We start from the raw sequence: 21842 nt of genomic DNA, 5'->3' as shown, positions 1-21842 counted from the left end.
GCGGGGGGGCTTCAAAAACAGATACCTACCCTTTATTCTGGATTCGGGGTTATATAGTACAAAAGTTTTTCCTTGCCAGGAGGATACTGGCATCAAAAAAAATTTTTTTCCTGAGAAAAAGAGAACTCAGTCAAGTACGTTTGAGGAGCCGTGGCCGTGGGCTCTCAGTACAAGGACCCCAGGTCCAAGGATGAGCTCCACCCCCATCTCTTCCTTGGTGGCTCGGAGGTCCCCTCCTCTCTGCTCATTTCTGTCTCATCAGATAGGATGCCATGCAGGCCCCACCCCAGGGAAACTGCCGTGTGACGTGGGATCCAGGGTGTGGCGTCCCACCCTAAACACCTCACAACGGAGTGGCTGATCCCTTCAGATCCCATCAGGTAGGAGGGTCACATGGTGACACGACTGGCGAATCACAGCTGAGCTGAGTTGACACACTGGGGTGGGGCCAAGAGGAGGGGTTGGCGGGGGGGGGGGGAGAGGGGGGCAACCCAATTCAGTCCCTGAGGACATCTAAGTCAGCTCATGCCCCTCCTTTTCTCCTGACCCCTCTGTGGCTCCCACCTCACTTAACTAAAAGTTAAAGTTCTCCCTGACTACCCCCTGCTTGGCAGAAGACCTGCCCCTCTGTTTGCTCATCTCCTCCCACCCTCAACCCCTTTGTCATGCCCAGCCTACCCTCGGGAGCCCTGGAATCCCAGGGTTAGGAAACAGGTTTCACTGCCAAAAGCTCTGATTTCAGGCCTTGGCCTGACAGGACACTGTCGTTCATCACGCACCTGCCCACGTTTCCTGCCAGGCGTCCACACCACACAGCCAAAGCGGTACCTTCTCCTGTCCCTTTAAAATAATAATAAAAAAAGTTAAAACATCCCGTTGCCTTCGAGTCTAGCCCAACACAGGGAAGCCCCGTGCGTCAGGGTGGAACTGCTCCATAGGGTTTGGGAGATGGTCATCTTGATGGACAGCCGTTGGCCCTCACTTGATTTCCTGCCATTCACTGGTTACAAGCCCCTGCAGGATAACAGCGCCCGTCTCACTTCCTCCCTGGGGCTCCCCCTCCTCCCTGCATCCTTCTTTCCTTCCTGCCTTTGGGGTTTTGTGCAAATGCTGCCCTTTGGGTCTCGGGGGGTTGAGTGAACCAGGCAGTAGTAGTACATTTTCTTTCCTGGAGTTATTCACTTTATCGGAGTCCCAGCGACACAGGGGTTATGAGTTGGGCTGTTAACCAGGAGGTCAGCAGTTCAAAACCACCCATGGCTCCTAGGGAGAAAGACGAGGCTGTCCACTCCCATCAAGAGTTGCAGCCCTCAGAAACCCACAGGGGCAGTCCAGCCCTGTCCTAGAGGGTCGGAATCGACTCGAAGGAAGTGAGTTTGGTTTGGGGTTTCCCGTTTGGCTGGGAGCCCTGGTGTGGCCCTGTGGTGGAAGCTTTGAGCTAGTAACTGTGGAGCCGTTCAGTTCAAGCCCACCGGCCACCCTGTGGGAGAAAATGGAGGCTGTCAGTCTTGGAAGCCCCTGGATGGCGCCTCCAGACAACCACAGCCCACGGCTGCGTTCGCAACATGCAACGTGCAACCCCCATGTCTTCGCCCATTCATCCCGGAGTCGGCTAGTCTAGCAAAGGAAGTCACAGGTCTTTGCAAATTGCATCACAGTTGTCACACGTGTGACACAGCTGTGACAGCCGCCCTCCCCAGCACTCGGAAGTTACAGCGTTCTCAGACCTGCTATGAGACCTTGTGATGGAGCATGCCCTCCGGGAGGCAGCTGTCTCCGACAGGGAAAGGGATCCTTTCGGTGTTTTGCTAACTGCGGGGTTAGTTTAAGTTAATTTTTTTTAAGATCACGGCATTTTGGGTTGTTTTCGTTTTTGCGGATTACTCTTCTAATCCAGTGACTTTTCTTTTATGCGCTTAAAAAATATATGGATATATACATTGCGGGAGGGATTGTCAGAGAACTACTTTTCAAAAGACAAGGGGAAAAGCCCGATTCATGCAAATCTCTAGCGACCGTAACTTATTGCATGTATCACTGGGAAACCAGCCAAGCGAGTGTATTGTTCAGGGAGGGGAGGAGAGGTTGGTGACTATGTTGTTGGCGGGAGAGAGTGAAGGGCAGAATGGAGGGGGTGGGTGAAGTTCGAGACAAAAAGAGAGATCTTCAAGGTAACAGGTTTGGGGGATTCCCTTTGGACTCCGGGTCGGTGCTGTATTGCCTTCTGAGCTGGAGCCCTGGTGGTGTCGTGGAGACGCACTGGTCTATTGGTCGCAAGGTCGGCATTTTGAAACCACCAGCTGCTCCGCAGGAGAAAGACGAGGCTCTCTACTGTGAAGCCCTACAGTCTCGGAAACCCACGAGGGGCAGTTCTACCCTGTCCTGTAGGGTCGCGATGAGTCGGCGTGGACTCAGTGGCAGTGAGTTTTAGTTTATTTTTTTTTTTGGCACTTCACAGAGTTTAGGCTCTTCCTTCATACTAAATAGGAAAGCAAACAAAGGTATTGTCCTTCAGAACCAAAGATTGACAGATTATGGCCGTGGGCCTGAAACTGCCCACTGCCTCCGTGTGCGTGTGACATGGATTCCTGTAATTATCAACATGTAACGATTGTATATGGTCATGACACCTTTGTTCCCTATTATTTATTTATTCATTTTATTCTCACCCTTCTCGTCCATGGGGTGGATGTCTTGGGTGTTGAGGTAGTTAGTTTATTGTGCCAACCTGGCCGATAAACACATGTGGGGTTAATTGAAGGGCAGAGGGATAAATGGCTCCGTGAGCCTCCCCTTTCTAGTTCTCAGGTCTCTTGCTTTGTGATGGTCGGACCAGGGTGCAGCTGCCTTAGCAGTTCCCTGCTTCAGCTGGCAAGGCTCACTTCCTGCAAGACATCCCTGAGGAGAAGCCACATGGACCTACCCCGATGCAGCCCTGGGTGCTGGAGCAGCTGCGTGGAGACCCCTGCCAACGCTGAGATGCTTTCCTCCTGCAGTCGGCATTATAGTGTATGTTTTGTGAGATGGAGGAGGGCTTTGTGGATTGGCGTCAGATATATGGGTTAATGTTGGACTTGTGGGCTTGGGCAGCACTGGGTTAGAATGTTTTCTTGATGTGCACTTACCCTTTATATAAAACTCTCTCTTATACATGAGTTTCTGTGGATTTGTTTTTCTAAAGTACTCATACAGGTGTCTTGCGGATCAGGGCTGCTGCTTACAGATGTGTGTCTTGTGCCCACTGCCTCTTTTGGTCAACAAAGTCTAGTTGGCCTCCTTGGTCCAGGAGACAGCTATGAAGTGACCCAGGAGCATCAGCATGAGTCAAAGTGGGGGTGGGGGGCACAGGGGACTTCCCAGCCCACAGAGCATGTAAAGCTGAACGCTTTGGGGCCATAAGCTCGTTTGTGGAGTAGGGCACCTCCAGTCACTTAACTGGGGGTGCTGGATCTGTGGATCCACAGAGCTGAAGCTGAATGACTTCAGATTGAGGTTTATGGTGATGTGATCTTGGCAGCTCTAAAGGGGCTTTCAAACATTCCCAGAGCAGAGACGAGGGCAAGCCAACAGGCCGATGGTCAGCAGAGAAACCAGGCACTGTCCCAACCCAACAATGGTATGGTGAGCCTGTCTCACAAGAATTATAACCTGTTGACTTCCCTAGTAAACTCTATCATGGGGGGGGGGGGGGGTGTAGTGTAATTGGAGGACAGACATGCCCATTCATCTAAGCATTGTCTGTCACACTCTTTAAGGAGGTCTGTCAGTGCTGCGGGTTAGGCATGAGGCTGATAGCCACAAGGTAGGCGGTTCAGACCCATTCACCTCTCAGCAGGAGACAGAGGAGGTGCTCTGTTTCCAGAGAGGCTCACAGGTCTCTCCAGGAGCTGGGACTGATGGGCTGGCAGGGAGGTTGGCTCGCTAGTTTAAGGTCCTCTTTGTGCCACATGACAACATTGGGTAGCGGCGACAGAGACCATATGACCGAAAAGCCTAAAACAGTGGTTCTCCACCTTCCTGATGCTGCGGCCCTTTCATACAGTTCCTCATGTGGTGGTGGTGAACCCCCCTCCCCTCAACCATAAAATTATTTTCGTGGCTACTTCATCACAGTCATGTTGCTACTGTGATGAATCAAGCAGCCCCTGCGAAAGGGTCGTTGGACCCCCCAAAGGGGTCACGAGCCACAGGTTGAGAACCGCTGGCCTGAATATTTATCCAGTTCTTTATTTAAAAAAAAAATTTTTTGGTTTATGAAATCCGAGATGGATGAATCTATAGACAGCAACTGGATTAACAGTGTCCTGAGGCTCCGGCAGGCCCGTTTGGGAGGAAATGCGGAGTTAAGAACTAGGGGCAGGAGAAAGAAGAGATTTTTCCAAACCTGATGGTGGTAATGATTGTACAAGTCTTCTAGATATGATTAAACTATTGGATCATATCCGGATTATAAAACTTTTTATTGTTCCCAATAAAACTGGGGGGGAAAAGGAAGAAGAAATTTTTTTTTAATGTAACCAAGTTGAAGCACTCAGTCGTTCAATGGAAGCTTGCTGGTTTCAACCCACATGGCAGCTCTGCCGGAGAAAGACCTGGAGATCTTCATCTACATAGATTACAGCCTCTGGCTCCGCTTGCAGCCAAAGGGTCCGTTGATTTATAGGGCTGTCCTATTGGGTTGCTATGAATTGGACTGGACTCAACACAATTGGAACGGAATGGGTTTACTTGTGGTTTGTCAAGGCGAACAGTCACACCAGAGAGGTCTGAGCGGCTTCGAACCATCAACCATCTGAGGTACAAAAGAAAAAGCAAGAAACACCCAGCATGGACAGGGTGGGTGGGGGGAGAGATAAAGCCCAGAAAGCAGGAAGGACCAGGAAAGAAAGATGAATGGAGGAAGCAAGAATGTAACAACGTAACAAGGTGTTACATTGTTGCACCCGGAATCAAGATGTGTGTGAATTGTTCAATGGGAAACTGGCTTGCTCTGTACACTTTCACAAAAGTTGAAAAAATAAAAGACCCTCTCCACCCCCCCCACACCCCCTACCCCCGACCCCCTTAAAAAGATTACAGTCAAGAAACTCTATGGGCACTATCTTAATCAGCCACATGGTTGGCTGTGTTGGAATGGGCTTGACTGCAGCCAACCACAAACCAGGCATTGATTGTCAGACGATGCCCGAGAGCCGTGCTGTTCAAGAAGGTGCTGTCCAAGAACCCAAGGCCATTGTCTTTGAGCCCATTCAAATTCGGCTGAGTTCAATCCCACTCAGAGTGACCCTGTAGAACCACCTGGGACTACCCTATAGAGTTTCCAAATGCTGTGCACATCCCTTTGAAGACAGTTTCTTGGCATGTGGTTCGTGGTTCATTCGATTCAATGGTTTAAACATATTAAGATGAGCTGGGGGTGCAAAAAGAAAGCGTTGGGTAGTCAGCGACACCACCAATTTTAGAACATTTTCTTCATTCTTGTAACCATTTTCATTCGCTTCCCATGGCCCCCACACCTCCCCTGCCATAACCCTAAGAAAACGTTCAACCAGTCACTGTCTATGGATTTACCTGTCCTGGATTTCAGAGAAAGGAAATCATGCCCAAACAACCCAAACAAACAAAAAGACCCCACCTACAATGGCAACAAAATAAAACACACACCAAAAAACCCTCAATTCAAGAGAAAGCCGAAGACAATAGAAACAAGGCCAAACTAAAATGGGCCCAAAGAGAAAATAAATGATATGGTAAATGTTAACCTAGCCAGATCTGTATTCTCTCTGAGGGCAAGTATGGGAAACTAACACAGAGGGAAATAAGACAAGGACCAGATTCCCTAACTTATAACAGGGAATCTGGAAAGCTAGTATTCCATGGTAGGAAAGCCAGCACCTTGGTAAGTTAGAGATCAAGTCCAAGGACATGATCCAGCTTGAAATATCATTTCGCCCAGCCCCCCCCATTCTCCCCTAACAGCCATGCTGCCTTACAGTGAGCACCTGGTTGATTTTATCTCCCTACAGAAGCAGACATGATCCTTTTACTCTCTCCTCTCATCATGTCACCCAACCCCCCTCGTACCTTCCCCCAAGGCAGGTATTAGGTGGGTTTCCTCTCCTGTGAGCTCAGGAACCTACTATAGTTACCACCCACCTTGTGACCTATGTAACTACTGAATATGCATGTCTCATGGTGACCTATAAATATTCCCAGAGAGTAAAGACGCTCTCTCTTCTCCCAGTTCCACGTGGACCATCGAGAGGGGGCGAGCATGCTACCATCCAATGTGTCTGACTCAATTGTATTCTCTCTTCTAGTCGCTTTGACTTTACTATGATCTCCATAGAGGAGAACCGTGCAATTGCACCTACTGACCCTTCGGTTGTCAGAAGCTGGTTCCTCTGACAGGCAAGACTATGTCCCTGGTCAATGAAGGCCTATTCTGTAAGGCGGACTCTTCAAATTAATTTTGGGCTTTCCCTGTCATCTGTAAGGGCCTGAAGTCTCCCAATTTTAGGATAGGTGCTCCTGAAGCGAGCACAAGGGCTGGAAATCTTAACAGGAGCAACCTGCCACATCTTTCTCCCACGTAGCAGCCCGGTGCTTGGAGCCACCAGCCCTTCTGTTAGCAGCCAAACATTTAACTACAGAGGCATTAGGGCTTTTAACCACATGTAACTAATTAAATTTAAAAGTAATGAGTTGTTGGGGAGGAGGCGAGCCAGTCAGGGTGCGATGCAGCAATGATGAAAAATACAACTTTCCTCTAGTTCCTAAATGCTCCCCCCCCCCCCACTATCATGATCCCAATTCTACCTTGCAAGTCTGGCTAGACCAGAGGATGTACACTGGTACAGATAGGAACCAGAAACACAGGGAATCCATGGCGGATGATCCCTTCAGGACCAGTGGTGTGAGTGTTGATACTGGGAATGTAGACGGAGGGTGGGTTGGAAAGGGGGAACTGATTACAAGGATCTACATGTAACCTCCTCCCTTGGGGATGGACAACAGAAAAGTGGGTGAAGGGAGACGGCTGACAGGGAAAGATATGACAAAATAATAATTTATAAATTATCAAGGGCTCATGAGGGAAGGGGACCAGGGAGGGAGGGGAAAAATGAGGAGCTGATGCCAGGGGCTTAAGTGGAGAGCAATGTTTTGAGAATGATGAGGGCAATGAATGTACAAATGTGCTTCACACAATTGGTGTACGTATGGATTGTGATGAGTTATATGAGTCCCTAATAAAGCGATTAAAAATAAATAAATAAAAGTAATGAGTTGAAGCAATTTGTATTTAATCCAGATCTGTCCCCATCCTGAAAGTGAGCCAACAGAAGGCAGACATGATCAAGCAGTATCATTTATGTCACGTGGAAATAAAGCTTTGCTGACAATAATTAAAAAAAAAAAGACAGCAGTCCCTAAACTGGGGTCAGAAAAGAATGAGGCATTACTGTAGATGTCTGATGGCCTGCAGGTAAGAGCAGAGGACGCCAGGGAGATGCTGACTTGTGTTTTCCTGAGCATGAAAAAGGCATTCCGTTTTGAGGATCATAACAAACGGTGCATACCTTTGTTCAAACGGAATTAAGGGATACTTCCTGGTTTAAATCGGGCAACGTGTGCGTCACGGTTACATCCTTTCACCATGCTAATTCCATGCTAATTTCATCTGTATGCTGGATTCCGCCAGAAAAATGTATCATCGGGCTTAGAGGAGGATTATGAACAAATTGCAATATGCAGAGGGCACGACCTGACTTGCCCAGAGTAAAGAGGACCTGAAGCACTTACGGACGTAGATCCGAGATGATGGCCTTTCCATATGGGTTCCTGCACAATGTAAAGAAAACAGACATCAGTACAACTGGACTCCATCGTGATAAGGCAGAGAAGACTGCAGTGGTCAGGGGTTTCTTTTACTTGGGTCCACAATGACTACCCATGGAAGCAGCAGACAAGGAATCAAACGATGCCCTGCGTTGGGCACTCCAGCTGCAGACACTCTCTTTCAAGCGTGCAAGAGCACAGCTGTCACTTTGAGGACTCAGGGGTGCCTGACCCAAACCATGGTCTTTCCCATTGCTTTCTTTGCAGGTGCAAGTTGAACAGCGAATAAGGGAGACCCGAGAAGAATGGGTGCCCTTGGCATAGAGAAGAATATTGACTAGTCCATGGATCGCCGGAAGAATGAACAAGTCTGTCTTGGGAGAAGTACAGCCAGAATGCTCCTTCGAAGCAAGGATGGCGAGACTTCATATCTTTTATTAGGGGCATGTTATCAGGAGGGACCAGGTCCTGGAGAAGGGAAATATGTTTCTAACTTAGAGAATCAGCAAGGAACTCCTTGATGAGATGGGTTGAAACCGTGACCACAGCAATGGGTTCAAGCAAACGACGAGAAGTTCCTGAGAGGAATACGCAGGACCGGGCAGTGTTTTGTTTGTTGTGCGTTGACATGCTATGCGTTAGAACCAAATCCAAAAAAAAAAAAAAAAAAGAACCAAATCCACAGCAGCGAACAATAACAACATCACAAGAGCTCAACCCCCCACTCGCAGCTAGTAGCTTTTGTGCACTGCAGATCTAGAACATTTGCCTCATCGCTCAGTGTCATTAGACAGTGCTAACCTAGAACATCTGAAGTACACTCAGTCACCTGTTAGCCTGATTTTTTAAAATCATTGTTGGGGGCTCATACGACTCTTATCACAATCCATATGTACATCAATTGTATAAAGCACATTTGTACAATCGTTACCCACATCATTCTCAAAACATTTGCTCTCCACTTAAGCCCCTGCCATCAGTTCCTCATTTCCCCCCTCTCTCCCTGCTTCCTCCTCCCTCATAAACCCTTGAAAATTTATAAATTATTATTTTGTCATATCTTACACTGTTCAACATCTCCCTTCACCCACTTTTCTGTTGTCCATCCCCCAGGGAGGAGGTTATATGTAGATCCTTGTAATCGGTTCACCCTTTCCACCTGACCTTCCCTTCACCCTACCGGTATCACTACTCTCACCACTGGTTCAGAAGGGATCATCCATCCTGGATTCCCTGTGTTTCCAGTTCCTATCTGTACCACTGTACATCCTCTGGTCTAGCCGGATTTGTAAGGTAGAATTGGGATCATGATAGTGGGGGGAGGAAGCATTTAGGAAATAGAGGAAAGTTATGTTTCATCATTGCTACACTGCACCTTGACTGGCTTGCTCCCTCCCCACAACCCTTCTGTAAGGGGATGTCCAGTGCCTACAGATGGGCTTTGGGTCCCCACTTCGCACTCCCCTTCATTCTCAATGATATGATTTTTGTTCTTTGATGCCTGATAACTGATCCCTTTGGCACCTCATAATCACACAGGCAGGTGTGCTTCTTCCATGTGGGCTTTGTTGCTTCTGAGCTAGATGGCTGCTTGTTCACCTTCAAGCCTTTAAGACCCCAGATGCTATATCTTTTGATAGAGCGGGCACCATCAGCTTTCTTCACCACATTTGCTTATGCACCCGCTTTGTCTTCAGCGATCGAGTCGGGCAGGTGAGCATCATGGAATGGCAGTTTAATAGAACAAAGTATTCTTGCATTGAGGGAGTATTTGAGTGGAGGCCCAATGTCCATCTGCTACCTTAATACTAAACCCATAAATATGTGCACTTAAATCTATTTCCCTATTCTCATATATAAACATATTTACATATGTACATGCCTTTATTTAGACCTCTCTAAATGCCCTGTTAGCCTGATCTTTAAAAGTCGAATAATCTTTCACAACAAGGCCCAAAGGAACACAACACATTTCAAAGGAATGTGTTCAGCAAACTGCCAAAAATATAGTGCCTCAAACCATGATGACTTGTTCTTGTCCATTATCTTGTCTGTTGCCTGGGCTCTGCTTGGCGGTTCTTCTGTTGGCTTTGGATCACTTGCAGCATCTTGTTAAGCTGGAATCAAGAAGAAGTTTCTGTTTGTACGCATATATCTGTTATCTTAGTGTGGTGTCTGGGGCTTGGGCAGTAGTACAAAGGAAGACTGGAAAATAATTGATTCCTTTGAAATACGACATTAGAGAATATTTACACATGGACTGAGAAGAACAACCGAATCTTTTTTGGGGGAGAAGTTAAGGCAGAATCCTCCTTAGAAGCAAGGATGGAGAGATTTCCTCTCATGTCCTCTGGACATGTCATCAGCAGGGACCAATCCCTGGAGAAGGACATGATATTTGTAAAGTACAGGGACAGTGGAGACAAGAAAGACCCGAAAGGAGATGGATTGGAATTGCGGCTGCAACCACGGGCTGAAAAATAACAGCTGTGAGGGTCGTGCAGGACAATGTTTTGGTCTTTTGTACATAGATCTGCTATGGAGTGGAAGCAGCTAGATGGCACCAGCAACAATATGACACTTCTTTATACACATACTATATCGCATTATACTGCATGTTATATACTATATTATTACATGTATTATATCTTAAATATACTTAAATGTGCAAATATATTTCTGTAACCTGAGCTGACCTCTCTGCCTTGAGTTCATCTTTGAGGTCTTCCCACTGAAGAGTTCGTCTCTCAAACTCACAGGGTACTTCTCCCGTCCCATGCGGTCGCCGCGAGTCAGCATCAACGTGATGGCAGTGTGGTTATTTGGCTTGTTTTGGTCTTTGGTCTACCACAAGGTACGAGTCCCAATCATGGCCCCAGGTCCCACTCCAAGAGTCCCACTGGTAACTCCGATGTATCGATCTGCCGCCAGCCATGGGTTTGTGACTATTTTCTTTGACTTTCCCTGTCTGTTTGCAAAGCTTGGGATCTCAGTCACTCTTGGACTCCATTGTGGCCTTGGGTCCATATTCTCCCTTCTCCAGGTGATATGTGTGCAGCATTCGTATCCTCGTCCTGTGTAAGACTTAATACATTTCTCTTTCAATCATCATCATTTAATAAAATGGTCTCAAACACAGGCCGGCAGAGCAATGGTGGCTGAGGTTGGGTGCTGTCAGGTTGATTGTGAATCATAGCGATCCCATATGACAGAGTTGAACTGCCCACATTGGGTGTTGATCTTTTTTTTATTATTTAACAAGAGCAGTTTCCCAAGCCTTGTCTTTGTGGGAGTGATGGGGGAATTGCAACCACCAACCTTTGGGTTAGCATCCCAGGGCTTTAATCACCCCACTGCGAGGGCTGCTTGCCTTTCACTGAGCACAATGCCTTTCAGGTTCACCCACTCATGGTGCCGCTGTGTGTAAATAACCGAGTCTGTTTTTTGCATTGCATTGCACGGCTATGCCACATCTGTTTATCCACCACTGGCCAACAGACATTTGGGTCGTTTCCAGTTTTTGACGGTGTTGAGTAAATGTGTGTGTGGTAATTACGTAAACTGGTGTCAATTTGCGATATGAGAGGATTAAGAGTGAAGGGGTGGAGTCTAGTCCATCAATCATTGTGTAGCCAATGAGGCCTCTGTGTGGGCATGGCCTTCCCTCAAGGATTCTAGGAATTCCTGTTTTTCCTCCATGGAGGTGGGAGCTACTTTCTCTATTCACCTCCTTGGAGACACTCTAAAGACAAGGCTGACTCCCTGGGAGACAGCCCTGAGGAGGAGCCACATGGACCTACCTGGATGCAGCCTTGAGAGCTGGAGGAGCCACGTGGAGACCCACACCTGCTTGGAGATGCTTCCACTGCCACTGGATCCACAAGACTTCCCACGCACTGGCCTGTGATCTTCCTGCATTCAGCATCATTGCATGTGTTTTGTGAGTCTGAAGAGGACTTTATAGATTGGTATCGGACCTATGGGCTAATATCGGACTGATGGACTTGATCTGGACTGGCCCAGGATGTTTTTTGCAATAACAATTGCTCTTGTATATAAATCTCTTTCTTATAGAGCTGTGGAACAAAACACAAACTTATGAAGGAGATCAAACTAACTGGTCGTATAGATGCTGGTGGAACCTCTGAGAGGATGGTCCCTGGCCAGCTTTGGGGGCTGGAAATCCACGTGGCTCCATTTTCAGCTAAATGGGAAATAGATTAGATAGATAGATAGATAGATAGATAGATAGATAGATAGATAGATAGATAGATAGATAGATCTAAGGGGGAGGAGAACAAGTGGAACAGGGATCAGGCTGAAGGTCTGCTCTGAGCAGCCCGCCAGCTGAAAAGGAGGTTCCTGGGGGATTGGCCTGAACACAATCTGACGTCCGGCCAAACTCTCTAACCCCTGCTTCCTTGAATTGAGCTATACGAGTCAGCTACTCGAGCCTGGTCTTTAACCCATGGACTTGGGACTTGCTGGCCTTTACGACCAAATGAGGCACTCTCTTGAGATAAGCCTTGATACCTATCTGTCTGTCTAGCTGTAAATGAGTCAAAGTATGTCTACAAAATCATAGAGATGTTTGCTAACTGAAAATATAAAAATGTGAGGCTATTAGTTCTTAACACATTCTCTGTCTCGGTCTATAGACTTCTGAAGGCTGTGTTTTTTTTAATTCTCTCTCTCTCTCTCTCTTGGAGTGTCGTAGTTATGCGTTGGGCTGCTAACCTCAAGGTCAGCAGTTCAAAACCAGCAGATGCTCCTTGGGAGAAAGATAAGGCTTTCTGCCCCCATAAAGAGTTATGGTCTAGGAAACTCACAGGGCCACTGACTCCACCCTGTGCTATAGCGTCACTATGAGTCAGCGTCAACTCGGTGGCAGTGAGTTTTGAGCTTCAAATCTCTCTCACTGGGAGGACTAAGTTGCACCTGACCCAGGTTATGATCTTTCCAATCGCCTCACCTGTATGGGGGAGCTGGACATTGACTAAGGAAGACCTGGAAAATTCGATGCATCTGGATTGCAGCGCTGGAGAAGAATGTTGAAAGAACCACGGACAGCCAGAAGAACAAACACCTGTACCGTCAGAAAGCTCCTTAGACGCGAAGATGGCAGGGCTTCATCTCATGTACTTCAGACATGTTATTACGGTGAGGTCAGTCCCTGGAAAAGGACCTCATGTTTGGTAAAGAGGAAGACCCTCCATGAGGCGGACTGACACAGTGGCCGTAATAAGGATGTCGCCAGCCCAGGTATCACTCCGCACATTTCAGAGACAGAGATGGTTGACTAAGCAAGGTGCAAGCCAAAATTAGAGTCACCCCGGCAGGCTCCCCACAAAACAGGAATTTGCTATTTTATACAAACACTAAAGCAAAACCAAATTTGAGTAGATTCCCAACTCATAGCGACCCTATAGGACAGGGCAGAACTGCCTCCCTCTGAGGGTTTCCAAGACTGTAGCTCTTCACAGGAGTTTAGACAGCCCCATTTCCCCACCAAGGAGCGGTTGGTAGTCTAGAACGTCTTACCTTGTGGTTACAGCCCAGGTCATCACCACGCTGCCACACCAGGAAGTGCATTGAGGGGATGATGACTATGTTACACTCTCATGAATATGCATTGGGGTGGGCAGGTGGTTTTGAGTATGGACAGGATATGGCTTATTGGACCGTGTGCCTTCAGATTGTCTTCCCAGGTGGTTTGGTGACATCCGTTCCTTTGACTTTTGGTTCCTCGACCGAAGTGCTTTCAGTCTGGGGCGACCTGAATGCATGACTGTCCTTTCTGTGTGTATTCACTGGGCCCACTTCTGGGCATACCTGAGACTCACTTACTGTGTTGGGACACTGTGTTAGGCCGGGTTGGCTAGAGAAACACATTCAGTGAGAGAGTATGACACTAAGAAGTAACTCTAGCTCAGACATCCCACCCCAGTCCAGATCAAGTCCATAAGTCTGGTATTCGTCCATAAGTCTGATACTAGTACATAAATCTCTCTCCAGACTCACATTATGATGCAGAATGCAGGGAGATCACAGACTGGTGGGTGCAAAGTCTTGTGGATCCAGCAGAAGCATCACAGGCAGCTCTCTGAGTAACTCGATTAGCAGACAGAGAAAGTTACCAGGATGCTCCTTATACGAAGGCCACACCCACCAGGAAGTGTCATCAGGCAGTGATCCTGATTGACAGGCTAGACTCCACCCACATCTTTCTACTGGTGCCAGGTTGGCATTCAAAAAAAAAACTCAAACTAACGATCACAGTTAATTTACCTGGAGGATAGGACTGAAAAGATCAGCATGGGAGGTCCAGGTTAACCGTGGGGCAATGTATGAGGTATGCATTCCAACATCCTGTGATATTCAAAGGGTAGGCTCCTTGGGCAAGCTGTGGAATTTACATTACACAGGACCAGGCAGGTTGGGGAGTGGTCTCATTGGGCCCCAAACTTAACAACAATAATAGGAGGTCACGGGATCAATCCATTTTGTTCTCTTGTACATGGGTCGCTATGAGTTAGAACCAACTTGGATGCTTACAAAAACAAATCTTCCCTTAAATAATAATAATTCTCCTCTTTCTCTTTCTCCTCTTCCTCTTCCTCCTCCTCCTTCTTCTTCCTGATAGAATCACAGGAAACATTTCCATATATATTCCTCCAATAGATGAAACATATGCATGTGGGGTGCAAAAGGGGTTTTCCCCAGGTTGTCTCCCCCCAATTTATGCCAAGCCTAAGACACTGCTTGCTACACATGTCAAATGACTGTACACTTGGAGCTCAACACAAGCCGTTTAGAGGTTATCCTCCCTGAGAATTATCAACCATCTAGAGCAATCAGACTGTATAGTCTGTCCCAACCTAAGTAGGGCCCCCTCCTTTCTGATAAGGACAGTGGATTGTTTCCTTGAAGGAGTGCCTAGAGACAAGGTTGAGTCACTCAAGGGTGACCAAGGTTAGGCCGCCATCATGAATCTAGGGCCCACCCATCTTGTCACATGTGTACCCCTAATCCCTCCCCTTCCTAGTACGTGTCCACCCCTAGCTCATCCCCTTCCTGTCACACTTATGCCTATTGTACAGCCCCTTCCTGTGACGTGTGTGGTTATCTGGTATCAGGTGGGACTTGCACACCCCTGAGTATATATAGGCCTTGGTCAGAAGTAAAGACCATATGCTCTCTCCTCCCTCCTCCTTCCCCTTTCCTCCTACAGCTCTCTGCGTGGACCTGGTTGCTAAGATCGTGACCATCCCGGAGGTGAGCAAGCTACTGTAACATGTGTCTGAGTTCTTTATTTGATTTTTCTCCTATCTCTCCTATCTTCTATGACTTTACTTTGATATTTATATATTATAACCGTTCAATTGCTCCTATGGACCCCCATGGATGTTAGAGGCTAACAGCTAACAGATGCATCTTACAATATTATCTGTATGCCTATGTAAGTAAGCACATATATAGATGGGGTTCTAATATTTATTGACTTAGTGTGTATGTTTGTGCCTCTGCAGAGGTCTCTCCACGTGTGTGTCTTATTGTTTGTTTGTTTGTTTACTTCCTGCCCCTTTCCTCTTTCTCTTTCTCAGGCCTTCCTGTAGCCTTCACAGTCGGCTGCTACGGGAGAAAAACATTTCTCTTGATTTCTGTTTTGTTTTGCATGTAATGCTGGGTCGTATACATTCTTCCCCCAAAGACTTTGGAGCACTTCGGTTTACACTGTGTACAAAAAAATGGCCATTTTAGAAAATAAAAACCTAAAACTATAATAATAAAATAAAAGACAAAAACAAAAAAATAATGGCAGTTTGGACATTGTGATAGTTTACTGTGCCAACCTGGCCAATAGGAACATGTGGGATTAATCAGGTCACAGTTTGATTGGAGGGCAAAGAGATAAATGGTTCTGAAAGGCCCGCCCCTCTCGTTCTTGCTCTCTGGTGATCCAACCAGTGGACCAGCATGCAGCTGCTTTAGCTAGTTCTCTGCCTTAACTTGTGAGCTACGCTACCTGTGGGCCAAGCCAACCCATGCTAGAACAGTGGTTCTCAACCTATGGGTCGCGCCCCCTTTGCGTGGTGATGACCCTTTCACAGGGCAAAATTACAGTTATCAAGTAGCAACAATAATCATGTCATGGTTGGGGGTCACCACAACATAGGAACTGTATTAAAGGGCCGCGGCATTAGGAAGGTTGAGAACCACTGTGCTAGAGTTTGAGGCTCCTTCAAGACCTGCTTCACCACACTGCTGGTGCGTACATCGCTGGAACTTGAGGCTGGTAGATCCTGTCGTCTTGCATTGCTTGAGTTCAATGTCCCATCTGGGCCTGCTTTGCTAAGCTCCCAAGCTGCTGCCTATTTCTGACCTGACCTGCTGTTTGCTGCCTGTGGGCAGACTCTGCCTGCCTTGCCCCAGGGAGGACTCTGCTGTCTGCTTCTTTGCTCTTTCACCGAGCAGCACACGTGAATTGAAGGACCTCCATTATATTAACTATTCCCTGGAAGTGTGTGGAACTGAGCCCTCTGTACTGCTGTGTGTGAAATATATATTCATAAGTATCCTGGTTTTGTTTCTCTAGAGAACCCTGCCTAACACAGACACTGAAATTGTGTTCCTTTTTTGTATGCCTTTCTGAGTTTGGAGAACAAAAGAAAGCCTGGAGGGGCAAGATGAAGGAAGTTAGATGGATGGAGTAAGGCTTCCCAGTGAAATGCACCTAGGGCAGCCCTTACTACCCCTTCAAGAATCAGCCTTGTCAGGATGGGAGTGGGGGGAAAGCCCTCAGCACAATTTTCCTGACTTTTTCTTACCAGTATAATGGCCAGTTTTCTTCAGACTTCTTCATAATAAGCCCCACCCCTCATTGTACTATGTCCTTTGAGAAAATCTATCAAAGATGACCCCCTTTGATGTCCCCCAATTGGTCCCTGTCACCTTCTGAGCTGACCTCTCTCTGCCTTGAATTCATCTTTGAGGCCTTCCCGACACACCTTCCAGTGCTCGGTCCATCTAAAAACACGTGTTTTCTGTGGGGCAGCGTCTCCCTGTCAACTCACTGCAAAGCCATGATTGGGAAGATGTCCACTTGAGATATGGAGCCTGAGTGAGTTAGGGTTGGTTGACTAGCGAAACAAATTCATGGGCACTCATATGTATGTAAGATAGAACTTTATATCAAAGAGCAATTGAAGATTGAGGATCATCCCAATCCAATCCAGATCAAGTCCATAAGTCCAAAATTATCCCATATGTCCATTAGTAGTCCATAAATTCCTCTTTAGACTCACGCAGCCATGCAATGACACTGAATGCAGGGAGGTCACAGGCCAGTGGGTGGAAAGTCTTCTGGATCCAGTGGCGGTTGAGGCCTCTCAGCACTAGCGTGGGTCTCCATGTGGCTCCTCCAGCCCCAGGCTCTGGCTCCATGTGTGTAGCTCCATGAGGCTTGTCAACAGGAAGGTGTAGCAGAGACTGTATCTGGCCTCCAGCGAGCTAATTATCTCCTTTGTGCTTCCAGAATGAGGTCATCAAGCTGATTGACAGGCTAGACTCCACCCCTGCATAAGCTAACACCAGATTATGTAACTAACACAGAGCCCTAGTGGTGTAGTGGTTATGCCTTGGGCTGCCAACCATGAAGTTAGCACTTCAAAAACACCAGCCTCTCTGCAGAGGAAAGATGGGGCTGTCTACTCCCATAAAGAGTCGCAGTCTCAGAAACCCACAGGGGCAGTTCTACCCTGTCCTATAGGGTTGCCATGAGTCAGAATTGACTCAATGGCAGTCAGGGTTTTTTGGTTGTTTGGTTTTGATGGCCTAGTGGGCTATGCATTGGGCTGCTAAGCACAAGGTCAATAGTTTGATCCCCTCTGCAGATCCTCGGAAGAAAGATGAGGCTTTCTGCTTCCATAGAGATTTACAGGCTCAGAAACCCAGAGGCACAGGTCTATCCTATCCTGTAGGATTGCAATGGGTCAGAGTCAACTCGATGGCAGAGAGTTTGGTTTGGCAGGTCCACCAGAGTTTTGATAAAATTTCTATATGAACCTCACCCTCAACATCCATCTCTCTCCACATTCCCATCACATAGAACATATCCTTTAGTTTCCCCGCAGGCATGCCGCCCACTGATCATAAAGACATTGGGGTCTCATTCTGAATAAACCCATGCTTGGGTGAATGGGGGCTCTTGCAGTAGCAAGACTTTTTGACTAACCCTGGTACATACACCAGCTTTCCTGCTTGTTTTGCTTTTTAACAATCAGCTAATCCATTTTGTATTCAGCTATTTAAACTACTTAGCAGACCCCTCCCAGGGGCTTACCCTATCCCCTCCTTTGACTTCTCTTCTCCCTCCTGTGAATGGCTATCTTCCCCTTCACCCAAGTTAACACCTGCCAACCCTCTAATCTATGGCTTCACCTTCTCTCCCTGGACCTCCCACCCTGGGTACCGTCCAAGGCATGTTCCCTTTGGTGGGAAATTCTTTGCCTTTCCACTCCCCCATTTTTCTACTTCTTCATCACATTGGTCTCCTACAATATTGATCCCTCTGGGACGGACTTATTCACTCGGCGTGATGTTCTCCAGGTCCATCCAGGCCATGAATGCTCTGTGGCTTCGTCATTGTTTTTCAGCGATGCATAGACCTCGATTGTGCGTTTGTACCAATGTTTCTTTATCCAGGCTTCTACTGACGGGCACTTAGATGGGTTCCATCTTCTTGCTTTTGTGAACAGTGCTGCGATGGCCATGGGTGTATGCATGTCTATTTGTGCTATAATTCATACTTCTTTAGGATGTTTGTCCCTCCCTCCCCAAAACTGGGAAAAGCTCCAATGGGCAGGCCTTTTGTAGTACGCATTTCCCCTACTAGGCGAGCATGGAACAACTTGCTCTGAGTTAGTGCACCCCATGGCATCACCTGGGAAGGTTCTCTGTGGTCACTGTGAGTTTTTTGATAAAAGCAGTTTCACACGACCTCGTTTTTTTTCTGATGGCCATTTTAAGAGAACAGCATGTGACCGTGAAAGTTTTGTTTCCTGCTTGGGGAAAGTGCTGCAGAAACTGTTGTGATGTTGAACACAGGTTACAAGGACAGCACTATGGAGAAAACTCAAATGTATGAGTGGGTTTCTCGTTTCAAAAAAGGTGAAGCATCGATTGATGACAAACTCGTTCTGGATCTCCGGACTCACAGTGCATTTGGAGTTCATTTCACCAGGTCAGACTGTTAGTCAAGCTTCTGTTTAGAGGTTCCAAAAAGACAGCATACTAGTGTATGACCAAAAAAGGCCTGATGGAGGGTGGGTTGGAAAGGGGGAACCGATGACAAGGCTCTACATAGAACCTCCTCCCTGGGGGATGGACAACAGAAAAGTGGGTGAAGGGAGACATTGGACAGTGTAAGATATTGCAAAACAATAATAATTTATGCATTATCAAGGGTTCATGAGGGAGGGGGTGGCAGGGAGGGAAGGGAAAAATAAGGAGCTGATATCAAGGGCTCACATAGAAAGAAAATGCTTTAAAAATGATGAGGGCAACAAATGTACAAATGTGCTTGACACAATGGATGGATGGATGTATTGTGATAAGAGTTATATGAGCTCCCAATAAAATAATTTTTAAATTTTTTTCCAAAAAGGAAAAAAATAAATCTTCATTTTTAATACTAAAAAAACAAAAGGAACTATATGAGCCACCAATGAAATGGTTTCTAAAAGAAAGAAAAGCCGAGAAAAAAACCCTGATGTGTGGCAGATGAGGGACTATTTTTTTCTACCAAAACCATGCACCTGCTCACGCAGGCATCTCAGAGCACCAGTTTTTGTCAAAAAAAAACCCCCAAAAAACAGCATGCCTCTCTTTCCCAGACACCTTACTCACCTGACCCCACTGTGTGTGACTTCTTTTTGTTTCCTCGAATGAAGAGGGCCAGTAAAGGACAGCGATTTGAGGACATACAAGAGACGAAGAAGGGAGGGAGGGAGGGATGAGGAGCTGATGCCAGGGGCTCAAGCAGAAAGAAAGTGTTTTGAAAAAGATGACGACAACATATACACAGATGTGTTTGACAAAATGGATCTATGCACGGACTGTGATAAGAGCCCCAATAAAATAACATTTGAATTTTTAAAACGAGGAGGCGAAAACCAAACACACGAGGGAGGTGTGCCGTCAGCCGTTGGAACAGATGAGCTTGAATAACGTTTGCAAGAATGGAATAGCAGCTTTGATAAATGTGTAAAGTGTGACGGAGAGTGCTTCGAAGGTGATGAGGTTGTTTTGTAAAACAATTTAAATGCATAGTTTTGAAATTTTTTTCTGTTTTTTTTTTTTGGGGGGGGGCGCTCCCTCATATACCCAGCAGAGGAATGGCCAGTTGTGCGGAAATTCTAGCCTTGGGTGTTTGAGGCAGTACCACCTTTCTTTCCACAGGAGCTTTGCTGGTTTTGCTCTTTTGAGAACTCAGCCTGAGGGAGCCCCCCGAGTCAGGGAGCCAATTGGACGGCAGGTAACCCCGAAAGCCCCACAGCGAGTGGGAGAAAGTCCTGGATAAGGTGTGAGAGTTTCCTGGCTTCTTTTCAGGTTTGTTTTTTCCCCAGAATGCTCTTCCCAGGTTGTCTCTTCCTGGAGGGATCTATGGAGAGGCCGCTGTACAGCAGCTGTGGGAAGATTGGGGTGGAGCACCTCCCCTTGCTCAGGTCTCTGTCTGATGACACGTCTTTGGGGACGTGGCCTTCGTCATGGATATAAGCAGATGTTGTAGAGAACTCTCTCCTCTTCTTCCTGCCGGTCCAGAGCCTGCGTCTGGCTTCTTGGGATTTGGGTGGGCGTCTCGCCACTCTGCCCTCTGACCCTGGGAGCGGTTGGTGCCCTGCCAAGTTGTCTCTGACCTTGGATTCAGCGGCTTCCTGTCTCATCAAGGCCTGGCAGCTGTGTCAGGTGGGGAAGGCGTCCGGCCTTGAGCCAGGCTGGGCTTCTGCACTTGCTGTGGCTGTGTGGGGCACTCTCCCTTGATGCCACGTTCTTTCTCAGACCTAGGGAAGTGGCACTGGCTTTACTTCTCTGCACACCTCAGCCTAACACGCAGGCGCTCCTGGTGGCAAAGGGGCAGCAGCCTCCGGGTTCCACCCCAGGTCCATGTCTGCAGGAACCATCGAAAGACCAAGGCCCAACTCTCCGCAGTGATAAAACCAAAGGTATTTCCTTGTGGTGCGCTGCCCTCGCAGAAATCCTGCACCTCCAGGCGACCTCTAACCTTGCCTGGAGCCAGACGCCAAGCCCTGCCTGTACCTGGAGTAGAACTGCCCCTGTGAGTTTCCAAGGCTGTAACTCTTTAAGAGAGCAGACAGCCTCATTTTTCTCCCGTGGGGCGGCTGGTGGTTTCGAACTGCTGACCCTTGGCTTAGCAGCCCAACGCGTGACCACGACACCACCAGGGCTCCTTTCACAGCCGTAGCACATAATTATGTAATAAATAATGTTTAAAAAAACATGGGGGAGGGAAAAAGAAAATGAGCTGATTCCAGGAACCCAAGCGGAAGGCGAATTTTGAGAATGACGAGGACAACGAATGTATAAGTGTGCTTTACACAATTGATGTATGTATGGATTATATAAGAGTTGTATGAGCCCCAATAAAATGATTTAAATTTTTAAAATCAATAAAATAAATAATTGAAAAACATGGAAAGGGGGAACCTATTTCAGGGATCCTCCCTGGGGAACATACAACAGAAAAGTGGGGGAAGGGAGATGTGGGACAGAGCAAGATATGACAAGATAATAGTTTATAAATTATCAAGGGTTCATGAGGGAGGGGGTAGAGGAGAGGGAGGGGAAAAATGAGGAGCTGATGCCAGGGGCTTAAGTGGAGAGCAAATGTTTTGAGAATGATGAGGGCAACGAATGTACAAATGTGCTTTACATCATTGATGTATGTATTGATTGTGATAGGAGTTGTATGAGCCCTTAATAAA

At 47.2% G+C, this 21842-nt stretch overlaps 1 protein-coding gene across 1 annotated transcript in view; it reads left to right on the top strand.

Moving 5' to 3' along the window:
* Positions 1-21842, top strand: part of SULT2B1 (sulfotransferase family 2B member 1) — a 106879-nt gene that overhangs the window by 11452 nt on the left and 73585 nt on the right. The window contains exon 3 of the mRNA XM_075537912.1: positions 15071-15114. Coding sequence (XP_075394027.1) covers positions 15071-15114 — 44 coding nt within the window. The remainder of the gene's footprint in view (positions 1-15070; positions 15115-21842) is intronic.

This window comes from Tenrec ecaudatus, chromosome 18 (assembly GCF_050624435.1).
Source record: "Tenrec ecaudatus isolate mTenEca1 chromosome 18, mTenEca1.hap1, whole genome shotgun sequence".
NCBI lineage: Eukaryota > Metazoa > Chordata > Mammalia > Afrosoricida > Tenrecidae > Tenrec > Tenrec ecaudatus.
Note: the sequence above shows the minus strand (reverse complement) of the source record. Positions and strands in the feature narration are given on the sequence as shown.